This window comes from Orcinus orca, chromosome 1 (genome assembly GCF_937001465.1).
Source record: "Orcinus orca chromosome 1, mOrcOrc1.1, whole genome shotgun sequence".
NCBI classification, from domain to species: Eukaryota; Metazoa; Chordata; class Mammalia; order Artiodactyla; family Delphinidae; genus Orcinus; species Orcinus orca.
Genome location: NC_064559.1, coordinates 27,210,404 through 27,223,543, shown reverse-complemented (window position 1 = coordinate 27,223,543; position 13,140 = coordinate 27,210,404). Strand labels below are relative to the sequence as shown.

The 13,140-nt window shown below is 37.2% G+C and overlaps 1 protein-coding gene across 11 annotated transcripts in view; it reads left to right on the top strand.

Moving 5' to 3' along the window:
- KCNT2 (potassium sodium-activated channel subfamily T member 2) overlaps positions 1 to 13,140 on the top strand; it is a 413,914-nt gene that overhangs the window by 238,531 nt on the left and 162,243 nt on the right. For all 11 annotated transcript variants that reach the window (XR_007476555.1, XM_049708188.1, XM_033415453.2 and 8 more), the window contains one exon: positions 1,140 to 1,203. Coding sequence is in view for 10 of the 11 variants with exons in the window: in XM_049708188.1 (XP_049564145.1) it covers positions 1,140 to 1,203 (64 nt within the window). In the remaining variant the exon portion in view is untranslated. The remainder of the gene's footprint in view (positions 1 to 1,139; positions 1,204 to 13,140) is intronic.

Genomic DNA, 13,140 nt, shown 5'->3' with positions numbered 1-13,140 from the left:
GAAGTCTTTTGACTACCTAATAAATTAATCTAAGCCATTAGGATTGGCTGTTAGTATCTTAGCTCGATACTACCTAGGATTAACACACTCATTTAGTATTAATAGTGTTAATAATGGTTTCTTAGCAAAATCAGTCACATTTGCAAGAAGCATTCCTCCATAAGAATAAAAAAGAAAAGTGTGGATGAGTGAGAGGTAGCAGGGTGGTAATTCTCAAAAAGCTGAATTAAGAAAGAAGGCACCATTTCTATGTTCATTTCTTATCCTATGTCACATGAAGATTTGGGATTTAATGTTAACTAATACATTCTTCAGTACAATTCCCCATGCAAGAAACAAGGAGTAGGATTCTCCAAACCAGTTCCAAAGGTCAGTTGTATGAGTTTTGAATTGCTCTGTTGAAGATGACATTTAGAAAATGTTATACAATGCTCATAGTGTCTTAATAACCATGACTACTTCACATTTTTCCAAAACTGTTTGGTTTGGTCTAATTCCATGGATTTTTCATAGAAAATATTTTGGAGAAAAATTCTTTTATCATAATGAACCAGAAAGATAAATAATTCCTTATTTTGAAAATACACAGTTTTATGTTTTTAGAACATTACTTATCAAGCACTGAAGCGTAATTACTGTTTATCACTACATTTAAGAAATATAGAACTTTAGCATGAAAGGAAAGGTTTTCGAACAGTTGATGATTCATCTCCAGGAAATATAAATGTACGGTAGAGTTTGGCTTACAAATACTAAGCAGCTTTGTTTCCTCTCTCTTAGTTTTGTTGACATACTGAAGCCAAAATGTAATCCATCTAAACTAAAGGCTAATACAACTCCCTCAATTTACACAAAGTATATATATGAAAAAAATATACAATGATAAAAGAGAAAATAAAAGTTGACTTTTTTTAACTTCTGTCATTATAAGCTCTTGAGTTATATAGCCAATCTACAACAATTATTTTGTTTACAGTCAAATATAGTCACGATCCTAGAAATCCTACTTTCATTTAAACCTAAGGATGTCCGTAGTTTACACGTACTTTATATGCACTGGAATTCTATTTTGCAGATAATGCATAGATATACACAGATATGTCAGTGTGTGATTATCTTATTTTTCCATCTGCATTTAGGATGGATGATGCTGAGGCCTGTTTTATTCTGAGCAGCCGTTGTGAAGTAGATAGGACATCCTCTGTAAGTTTCTAAAATCTCTTTTTGTAAATTGTTCTTTTTTCCTTAGAAGATTTTTAATTTATTTATTTTTTAATCTGCCAACATTAAATACTGATGACCTTAAAAATTTTGCTACATGGAAGTGAATATCTCTAAACTATCTTGCCAAAATATAAGAATAGTTGCATCATTGACTGTATCAACGAAAGTATTCTTGAAGTAGTTATCACTAATCCTTGGGTTTTCAGTTGATCAAAATGAAATGAGTCATATATAAACAGAACTAGATCATTTTTAATTAAATATATCCTATGCGATGTGATTTTGTTCAAAAGATCTCAATTTCCTCAACTTAAAAACAAGGCAGATGGATCAGGCACTCTGCATAAAATCAGTTGGAGAGTTTCTAAAAAAATATGCATTTGTGAAAGTTCTATTCAGGATATGCAGGGTGGGAATTGGGAAGCTGTGTATTTTTAAAAGATCTCCAGGTGATTTTGAAGCACCTCCCAATTTGGAAATCTCTGGCTTATATGATCTCCATGATACATTTTTTAGGTCTAAAGTTCTATAAACTCACAATTAAATTAAATCTTACAATTTACCAAATTATAACTTCTATTTTTTAAATACATTTTAATTTTATTACTTTTAAAAAGTGCTTTATTATTCTATGTTGAGGATGTACTGTTAACTCCTCTGTTTCTAAGCCAGTAAGTTCATCGGTAGTCATACCTGTGGTACACAGACAGATGAGAACCTTGTTGGCTTCTGTAGTGATTGGGGAAAAGGCAAAATATGTCTGGGTCTTTTAGGGACATGATTTGCACTTTTCTGGAGCATCTAATAGGCGTGCTCTGGTACATTACTTTAGAATTGCAAGTCCTGAATGTGACAGGCTTTGTGTTGTTCTCACTCTAATTTAACTAAAATTTTTACTCATTTTTAAACCAACTTACTCATCCTTCATTTGAAGAGGACTATTATGTGTTGAATTGTGTCCCTCAAAAACTCGTGTGTTCCAAACCTCCAGTACCTCATAATGTGAACTTACTTGGCGATAAGGTCTTAATAGAGATAATCAACTTATAATGAGTTTATTAGAGTGGGTCTTAGTCCCATATGAGCCGTGTCCTTGTAAAAAAGGGAAATGTGGTGACCGACAGATAACAGGGAGAATGCCACATGCACATTAAGACAGTCTTCTCTAAGCCAGGAGAGAGGCCTGGGACACATACTCCCCTCACAGCCCTCAGGAGGAGCCAACCTTACCAACACCTTGATTTTGGACTCTGGCCTCCAGGACGATGAGACAATAAATTTCCGTTAAGCCACCCAGTTTGTGGTATTTTGTTATTGCAGCCCTAGCAAACTAATGTAAGGCCATAGACCAAACAAATGATTGCAAAGTTTGTAAAATATTTCTTTTTAAAAAATATATATTTTAAAATTCACTTGCTCCCCTCCTTCTCCACAGTTACTGTCTTAATTCAGACCAGATTCTCCTCGGTCCAGTTACGCACTATTGCAATGGTTTCTTAATTGTTTCCACACATTAGTTGCTCCAAACATATTTATTGAATAAGTGAACTGGAATTGAACATCCTCTACCTTATGTTTCTGTAATTATTTAACTTATGTAATTGTGAATCTTGGGCCTCTCCAGTGGCAGCTTAGTTTCAGAAGACTTCCAGTCTTCCAGTATCTATGTAACAAGGGGAGTAAACATTAGGAAATAATTACCTAATGTCTTTTAGCGTACCCTTTACAAGGTGAATTTGGAAGCTTTCCATTAAACAGATGCATTCCATTTCCTCCTGTTGCTCTAGAAAATTTGTAAGAAATGCATAAAAAGACTTCACTCATCAAGACAAAGGAGATGGTAGATGACGAGACATTAATACAAGTTTGGAAGCTAGAAAGCAGATGGCTGGGTGGTAACTGACTTAACAGACAGAAGGAAGGTAACATTTAAGTTGAGAGAGGAAACAAATCAGAAGCAGGCTCTTTTCTGCAATGGAGCCTCAAAAGTTGCAGGAAATAGAGGCACCAGATGCCTCTGCAAGTAGGGTTTTACGTGGTACTATATATATGAACAGTGATTAAAAGTCTGGAGGAGAAGCAGTTAGATTCCCTGAACCCCTCCACACATCTATGGCTGGTCCCTCTCCCCATCCTTGGAAAATAGGTTTACTGTTTGGCGAATTTGGCCAAAATAAACACTTTCTGGCTGCCCAGGAAGAAAGAGTGGGAAATTAGCCTGTGGCAGAGACTCCTGACCCACTGATGCCCCCCCGGGAATGAAGCATTGGAAGCGAAATCCTCTGATTCTGTGCAGTTTCAGAGAAGGTCAGTGTGAGTTACTGAAGCAGTTGGGGGACAGGAGATGCAGGAGACTGTTTCCTCTGCCTACTTATGGTGGAGACAGCTCAGGCTACTGCGTGATCCAGATGGTGGGGTGGGGACCCTCCAGGAACACCCAGAAGGGCTCCCTTTGTATTGGGCTGGTTGGTGCAGCAAGACTGATTGGTAGACGCACATTAGGACTGGAAGCATTCTTAGCCAAGCGTGTGTGTGTGTGTGTGTACATAGGATGTGAAAATAAGCTTCCTGCATTCACTCAGGTCCCAAACAGCTTTTGAGTACTTCACTCCTACATATGTTCAAACAACAGTGATCACTAGACATTTAAGGAATTTCCTAACAAGAAAAAGAAGGAACCAAGTAACGGACATACAAAAAGCATATAGAAAAGAGGAATTAAGGGAAAACACAAATACCACCATAGAATTCTGGGAGAATAAATAAATTTCAAAATATGTAATAAATATCCTATTTTTAGTCATTTAGTAATTGAGAAGATGAGAAGAGTATACAAATATAAAACAAGAATAGTAGGCTATAGAACAAGACAAATCAAAACAAAACAAGAACATTCAGTGAACCAAAAAGAGCTTCTGGAAATTAAATATAGGTAACAAATGAAAAATTAAATAAAATATTTAGAAGATAAATCTAAGGACATTGAAAGAATGAAGAGTAATAAAATGAACAATAAAACCAAATAATGGAAAAGGGGAGTCAAAACAAGAGAAAATGAAAGGAGTAGTCAGGAAGAAACAATATCCATATAGTAAGAATTTAAGGAACAAGGTCTAGAAAATGGGGGAAATTATTAGCAAAAATATAAAACAAAATAAAAAATTTAAAAAAACCCAGAAATTAAAACAAATTTCTCAGACTGAAGTTGTCAGATCGAGAGGGGCCACTTATTAGAGATTAATGACTAAAAAATGTTATGCTTGCCAGAGAAATTGAGATACGAGAAGGACCAAGAGGAAGAAAAGAATGAAAATGAAGAGAAGGTAAAGTAGAAGAAAACACTCAAAACCAAGGATGGAGAATTAGAATGTTTTCAGACTTAGCAGTAATACCAGAAGCCAGAAGACAGTGGGTCAAGGCTTTCAAAATTCTGAGGGAAAGTACTTTTCCACTTGGAATTCTGTATCCTGGCAAAACTTCAGTAATGTTGTGGTCCGAGCATGGGTTGGAAGAAGACTTTCCAGGCCGGAAGTATTTTAGAAAAGAGAGTTTATTGAGAAGAAAGAGCAGAGTTAGTGAGGGGCGCTGCAAATACAGTGGGCCAACTTCCTGATAGACCAGGGAGAGCCGACCTCCTTTATGGGCTAGTGGCCAACTTTTATAGCCTCAAGATAAAGAAAATTCCTGCTGGCAGGATGGCATTAGGTGATTGGTCAGGATGCTACAAGGTTACTACATGGTGATTATTTTACCTAATATGGAGTTGGGGGGCTGTCCAGTTTAGATTAGGAGAGCGCATGGCAACAGTTGCTATGGGGGCTTGGTTAATTCCAGAATTTTTGTCCTGTGTCCTTGATGTAGGGCTCCACAAGTAAGAAGATAGAAAGATATTTACAGATATTAAAAAGTTGCAAAAATGCACAGTTTTCAGGAGGCTGCTGGGAGATGTGTTTTACCAAAACTAGGGAGCGAGTGAAGACAGAATACAACTCAGGGGAGGGAATGGGAATTCCCAAGGTTACGGTCAAAGCAGATTCTGGGACAAAAGCAAGAAGGGAGTGCAAGAAGGGAGGTCTGCCTCTGGAAAAAGATGAAATCAACGTTCCCTGATGTGGTTGAATATATGGAGAGGAAGTTTCCGCTTCTGGGCAGAAAACAAATAAAGAAATAATGGCTGAAATTATTGCAACTATGACAAAAATTATAAAACCACGGATTCATAAAACAAATCTGAAGTATGATTACTTAAAAGACTGCACTGGAACTTGTAATAATCAAATTTCTGAAAATCAATAAGATAAACTTATGTAGCTATAAGATGCATTACATACAGAGGAAAAAACAATTTTAATCAGAAGACAATGGGACAACTGTTTTAGAGTGCTTTGAACAATTGTCAATATACTATTTCATTTCTTGTAAAAATATCTCACAAAAAGGAAGCCATGATAAAAACATTTTTATACAAACAAAACCTATGAGCATTTATTGCCAGCAGACTACATTTTTTAAAAAGTTAAAGTTCTTCAACAAAAAGAAATGATGTCTTCTGAGAACTTAGATTTATATGAAGAAATAAAGAGAGCAAAAATAGTAAATATGTAGGTAAATATAAATGACCTTAATTTTTAAAATATAAATTATTGTTTAAGGCAAAAAAAATAATAGTCGTGGAACTTGTAAGAAATGTAGAAGTGAAATTAATGGCAATAATATGACAAAGATTGGAAAGGGACGGTGGAAATATACTGTAATAAGATTCTTGCGCTTTACATATTATTTGAATGAAGAGTTTGATAGAGATTTATGTTATAAAACAGAATGACCATGATATCTAAGATAAAACAGAAGACAAAATGGTATACTAAAAATATTTACTTAATCTGAAAAAAGGCAGAAAAAGAACAAAAAACAAATAGGACAAGTAGAAAACAACAAGATAGTAAACTTAAACTTAAACCATATCAATGACTCTGTGAATTATATGAATTGACTAAATTCAGTATTGAATGGTAGGGGTCTTCATACTGGATAAGTAAAAGAAAGACCAAATGAAGTACTATCCACAGAAATTTCACTCAAAAGGAAAACGTACAATTAGGTTAAAAGTAAGAGGATGGAAAAAGATATACTGTGTGCACACTAGTCATACAAAAGCTGGAATGGCCATATGAAATAGATAAAGAAGACCTCAAAGGCAGGAACTTTTAACAGAGATAAAGAGAAATATTTTATATTTATTAAAGGATTAATTCATGAAGAAGACATAACTCTCCTAAGTGTGTATGCACCTTATAATAAAATCTCAAAATTTATGAAGTATGAAACAACAGAACAGAAAGGAAACATAAAAAGGTGCAATTATTGTTAGAAATTTCAGTATTTCTCAGTCAATAGAACAAATAGAAAGAAAATCATTCAGGTTATTAAAAACTTGAACTCATTTTCATCAATTAGATCAACTGACATATGGAACATTACACTCAACTGCAGAATACACGTTCTTTTCTAGTGCATATGGAACATTCACAAAGATGGACCATGTGCTGGGCCATAAAAGCAATGACAGAAAAGATAAAAGAATTAAAAAACATGCAGAGTATGTTCTCTGATCATAATAGAATTTAATAAGAAACCAATACTAAAACTATAGCAGGAAAATACCCACATATTAAAAAATTAGATTATACATTTTTAACCCATGGGTAAAATATGAAATAACAAGGAGAATTAGAAATATTTTAATTGAATTGTGATGAAAAATGCAACATTTCAAAATTTGTAGGATGCAGCTCAAGTAGTGCCTAAAGAGGGATTCATAGTTTTAAATTCTTGTATTAGAAAAGAAGTTTAAAAATTGAATAGCAAAGAGGAAGTGGAGACAATTACAGTCTTTAGAAGTGCTTTCTGTAAGTGGGAGCAGAGAAATAAGGCAGCAACTGATGGGTAATATTTGCCCATTTGTTTAAGTGGGAAAATTTTTTTCCATTTCTTTTTTTTTTTAATTTATTTTTTATCGACGTATAGTTGAATTACAATGTTGTGTTCATTACTGCTGTACAGCAAAGTGATTCAGTTATACATATATATAGATTGTTTTTCATATTCTTTTCCATTATGGTTTATCACAGGATATTGAATACAGTTCCCTGTGCTCTACAGTAGGACCTTGTGGTTTATCCATCCTATACATAATAGTTTGCATCTGCTAATCCCAAACTCCCAATCCTTCCCTCTCCCACCCCCTTCCCCTTGGCAACCACCAATCTATTCTCTACGTCCCTGATTCTGTTTCTGTTTCACAGACAGATTCATTTGTGTCATATTTTTTATTCCTAAGTGGGAAAATTTTTAGCAAGTCTTATATGCTAAAGGAAGTGACCTACCAGAGAGAGTAAAATGAATGATGCAGGAGAAGGAAAATTGGAAGATTTTCCTTTGATAAATAAATGAGTAAAATGCTCATGTATTTTGAAAACTGGGAAGACAAGCTATATAGATCCAGAGACAAGTATATGGTCAAATGTGATATGAGAGAGCTATGGAAGTCCTTCTCTTACCGTTTCTATGTTGGTTATTATTATTATTTATTTATTTATTTATTTTGGCGGTATGCTGGCCTCTCACTGTTGTGGCCTCTCCCGTTGCGGAGCACAGGCTACGGACACGCAGGCTCAGCAGCCATGGCTCACGGGCCCAGTCGCTTCGCGGCATGTGGGATCTTCCCGGACCAGGGCATGAACCCGTGTCCCCTGCATCGGCAGGCAAACTCTCAACCACTGCGCCACCAGGGAAGCCCGGTTTTTATTATTATTATTATTTTTATAGCAGTTGAAATCGTCAGATGGTAGAGGTTTGAGGTGAGAGAAGAAGATATGAAATAGTTCTCTAAAACAGTGGGAGAGGGGATGGACTGGACAGATGTGGAATTCCTGGACAATACTCACCTCCTGGATGATATTATGGACTATGAATTTAAAGAAGGACCTATTTATCATCTATTTGTGTTTACGCCCAACCAACCGTTCTTTGTTCTTTGCAGTAGATGGATCGTTGGATTCATCAAGGTTGTAATTTTGCCTATAGAGTAGGCCTGGGTGAGGGAGGCAAGCAAACGGACTGTTTATACAAGGGTTTGGTTATTTTGGTGAAACGTTTAATGTAAGCTGATAAGCAAAACGAAGATGAGGGTATAGAGGTAACAGGGAATGAAAATTGGTAGTGTCAATAGATTGAATTTGTTTATGATGTCAGACACTCATTGGAATCACCGTCCTAGACAGTGAGCTGGGAAGTAAGGGACAGTGAGAGGACGGAAGGAGGGTGTCTTATATTGTGATATGTTTTCCAAGGTTCAGACACTTTACTTTTGAACATCTTGTTCACTCAATCTATCAGTAGATGTGCTCAATTTAAAGATTTGTTCAAAGCTAAGTCTCTTCTCTGAGTCATTATAATGCAGGAAGCATAACTGATTTACCTTCTAAATAGCCTTTCTTTGCAGTGGTGAAAGAATTTGATTTTCTTAGCTGAACTAGGCATATGAATTTTTACTTAAAGTGATCTGGTTCTGAAAAAACCAATAGCGTCTGCTTTTCTCTTTTAGCTTTTTTGGCACTACTGATTTTTAGACTTCTTGCTTCTTGGGAATAAAAAGAGACAAGAGGGCTTCCCTGGTGGCGCAGTGGTTGAGAGTCCTCCTGCCGATGCAGGGGACGGGGGTTCGTGCCCCGGTCCGGGAAGATCCCACATGCCGCGGAGCAGCTGGACCCGTGAGCCATGGCCGCTGAGCCTGCGCGTCCGGAGCCTGTTCTCCACAACAGGAGAGGCCACAACAGTGAGAGGCCCGCATACCGCAAAAAAAAAAAAAAAAGAGAGACAAGAACTACACAATAACACCCTCATTTATTAGCCATCACTAAATATCAGTTACAGGCTAGAGACTACTTATATATATTTATACATATTATGCATGTGATGTATTTCTCACGACAATCCTGCAAGGAAGTTCTTACTAGCTCCAATTGGTAGATTAACAAACCAAGGCTCAGGTTAGCTATTTTATTTAATCTTCTAGGGATATAGGGTTAGTAGCTCACAGACCTTGTATTTATACCCTACTCTGTGTCAAAGAAAAACTGTACCAGACAGAGTTAAATGGGCAAGGAAGACTACTAAAGGCTGTTGCCTCGGGGAGAGAGATTGAACTCAACTCCTCTGAAGCAAAAGGCTGGAGGATTTTTACCCTCTGGGGTGAGCTAGTGGAAAAGTCCTGGGTTGGGGAGCTTGGTCAGTGTGATTAGGCCATCATTTGCTGACTGCTGTGTATGAAAGTCCAGCTGTCTTCTGGCCACAGAGACTGGAGATCAGGAAGATTTCACCTCTGAAGGTCACATTTCAAAGAGATGACCTCCAGGCCCTTGAGAAAGACTTTTCTCTCTTGTAAATCTGCTGAGAGGCTAGGAGAAGATTTACATCTCAAAGGCACAGAGAAAGAATTTATAATTGAAAGTTTTCTAAAGTAAATGCTCTAAGAAAAGGGAGGCAAGGGGCCTATGGTTTTGAAGAAACCTGTCAGAAAGTCAAGCCTGAGGAACTTTAAGGCCATCTTGGTCATCCAACTCCAAAGACTTGGTATTCTAAGTCTCAGAAAAAGTTGTATCTTAGACCATATGGTTAGCTTTCCTCTTTTTTTAAAAAAAATAATTAATTTTATTAAAAATATTTTTTTTGCCGTGTTGGGTCTTCATTGCTGGGCGCGGGCTTTCTCTCGTTGCGGTGAGCAGGGGCTACCCTTCGCTGCGGTGCGCGGGCTTCTCATTGCGGTGGCTTCTCTTGTTGCGGAGCACGGGCTCTAGGCGCGCGGGCTTCAGTAGTTGTGGCTCACGGGCTCTAGAGCGCAGGCTCAGTAGTTGTGGCTCATGGGCTTAGTTGCTCCACAGCATGTGGGATCTTCCGGGACCAGGGCTTGAGCCCATGTCCCCTGCATTGGCAGGCAGATTCTTAACCACTGCGCCACCAGGGAAGCCCTAGCTTACCTCTTAAATGTCAAAGATTTTTTTTTTTCTGATTATTACATGCATTTTGGAATATATGGGATCTTAGAGTAGAATGCAAACAATCATTGAGCGCTCAGACAGTAATTTCCCTGGATGACCCTTTCAGAGAGCACGAGAAAAGAACTGAAATAAAATGTGTGCAATTGCAGGGGAAGAAAAATAATCTTCCCTTAACATTCTCTCAATACCTTCCGTGGCTGAGAACCCCTGTAATAGAAGACTGCTTAAGGAGAGCAAAACAAACCGAAGCTTAGTAACATGTATAACTCACGTGTACCTGGGCGATACCTAGGAAGACTGAGTAAAACTCCCCCAAAGGGTCCAAGCCACCACCTCAAATACTATCTTCAACTAAAGACAAAAGAAAGGAGCTGGGAGAGGGGAGGCTAGTTATGGGAGGTTATCAGGAAAGGTACCATAAGGTTGTCATGCAGATTTAAGTCTGTTGCCTTCCTTACTGATATAGAGTTTCTTGTGATTTATAGTCATCCTTCCTGGTACAAAGAGAGAGATATCCTTAAAAATGGAGATTTCCCTTTTGAATATAAATTGTCCTTACAAAAGGATAAATTCTACTCTGATTTAAGAACTCCTCCTGTGTCTGCTTTTTCTCAAAAATAATCAGCTCAAAATAATCCTTATGCTAAAGAGGCGTATTTTGGTTAGCATATTCTGCTACCGTTCACAATTTAAACTTTTTTTTTTTTAAGTTTGTTTTGTTTTAAGCAGATCCATTTGGGGCATTAAAACACTGTAATAGGGGTTTCCCTGGTGGCGCAGTGGTTGAGAGTCCACCTGCCGATGCAGGGGACACGGGTTCGTGCCCCGGTCCGGGAAGATCCCACATGCCGCGGAGCGGTTGGGGCCGGTGAGCCATGGCCGCTGAGCCTGCGTGTCCGGAGCCTGTGCTCCGCAACGGGAGGGGCCACAACAGTGAGAGGCCCGCATACCGCAAAAAAACAAAACAAAACAACACTGTAGTACGTAATCATTCTATTATTTTATTCCCTAGTTAAACGTACCTTAAATTCTTTAGAGAGGTTTTGCAATTTTATTTTGCTTTTTATTCAATCTAATGGTTAACCTGTTCTCAAAAAGACCTTTCTTACCAATTCATAAAATCACAGAGTTTTAAACTGTGGCTATTTGTGTTTTAATCTGTCCAGAAATACCTTTTGGTAAATTCTTGACAGATCATCACTGGACTTCAGTTACAGTCTGGAGTTGGATTTGGTGTTCAGGGTGGATTCCTCCAGAACCTGGGAGATGATTTAAATAAGCCAGAGGCACTATGTAGGGCTTTGAATAAGTGGCTGGAACTCAGACCAACAAGCACTAGAAAACAGTATAGGATTTCAGCTCTGAGAAGCACAGTCCAAAAAAATTCTGTATAGGAAAGAGAAAGTAATCATGTGAACTGACTATAGTTGACTTGCTTCTCAGTCCCAAAATGTCCAGTAACATTCTAAGAATATGTTATATCTAGAAATTCAGACAGGTAGTCAGGTTTTTGCCAGTACATATCTGTGAGAATTAGTATACTCTCAGAAATCAAAGGTAGGATTACAATCCCTGAGAAGTCATTGTCAAGAGCAAGGGAGTACAAGTAATCCTAAAACTGGAATCCAAGATAATTTTTCAGTCTGTCAAAAAGCAAAATACAACCCAGTACATTTGAAGATCTAATTGGCTTTAATAGGTGATCCATGAATCAGGCAGCATCCCATCTAACAAGTAGAAGGGAGCTCTGAGGAGTGGTAGAAAATGGAAGGATTTTATAGAAAGGAGGATGGATCCAGGAAGTCATTACAAAAGAAAGAAAGGGATATTTGGGGCCAGGAGATCAGCAAGGGGCTTACCTTGCAGATTACCTCTTCTTCCTCTGGTGGGGTTGGAGAAGGGCCCACATGACATCTTACCTCACTGGTGCTGACCAGAAATTTCCAAACTGATTAAGATTACACTTCTGGTAAAGGTCAAAAGTGCAGGTTAGGTATTAAATCTAAGGTTGGTATCATGGCCTTTAGCACAAGTGATGCCATTTTGGGCCTGGGGTTTTTCTCTTTAGCAGGTCCCAGACATAATGTAAAAACTGTTCTGTTTAAACATGGCAGGGAGATAAAATTATGCTAACAGCTCTATGAGTTTTGATACCAAGGTCCAGAATGCAAGACTAAAGCTTCTTTAATTATTCTTGCCTGTGGTGCAGATGATTTTTGAAGACCGAGTTACTGCTGAGCCTATAGGTGTTTGACTAAAACTAGATGGCCTGATCATTTGCTTTCTAATAGTTTCTTAGTCTAAAAGGCAGCAATGTATTTTAATGTTTTTGTATCTTAAGGGTTTTGGTTATATGTTCTGTTTTCAAGTATTTTATTTCAGAACATTCTGAATTACTTTTGTATTTATAATAAGTATATATCAAATTTGAAGCCTGCTTCTCCAAAGATATAAATTATAATTAACTACAATGAAATCTTGTAGTTTTTAAATTCAGTCATAAAGTTAGACCAACTAATTATAGATCATACATGTTATAGGTACTTTGTATCAGAATTGCATTTCATCCCTTACATTATAGATATCTATATATGTAATCTAACCTTATAATTTATGACAACCTAAATGTGAATAAAACAGATCTATGTACTCAGGTGCTTTTGAGTCTAATCTAATGCAAACTCTTTACAAGCTTTTCTGTGTGTAAATTGTTCTCTGGGCAAGGATTATATTTAACCAGAATTTTTTATAAAACAACACATTTGAGTGTTTCTAGGAAAGATTTGTTATCCAGTCTGTGGCAAGACTTTTTACTCTCTCTTGTATAAATGTTTTGTCTTTGTTCAGTTGTCTATAA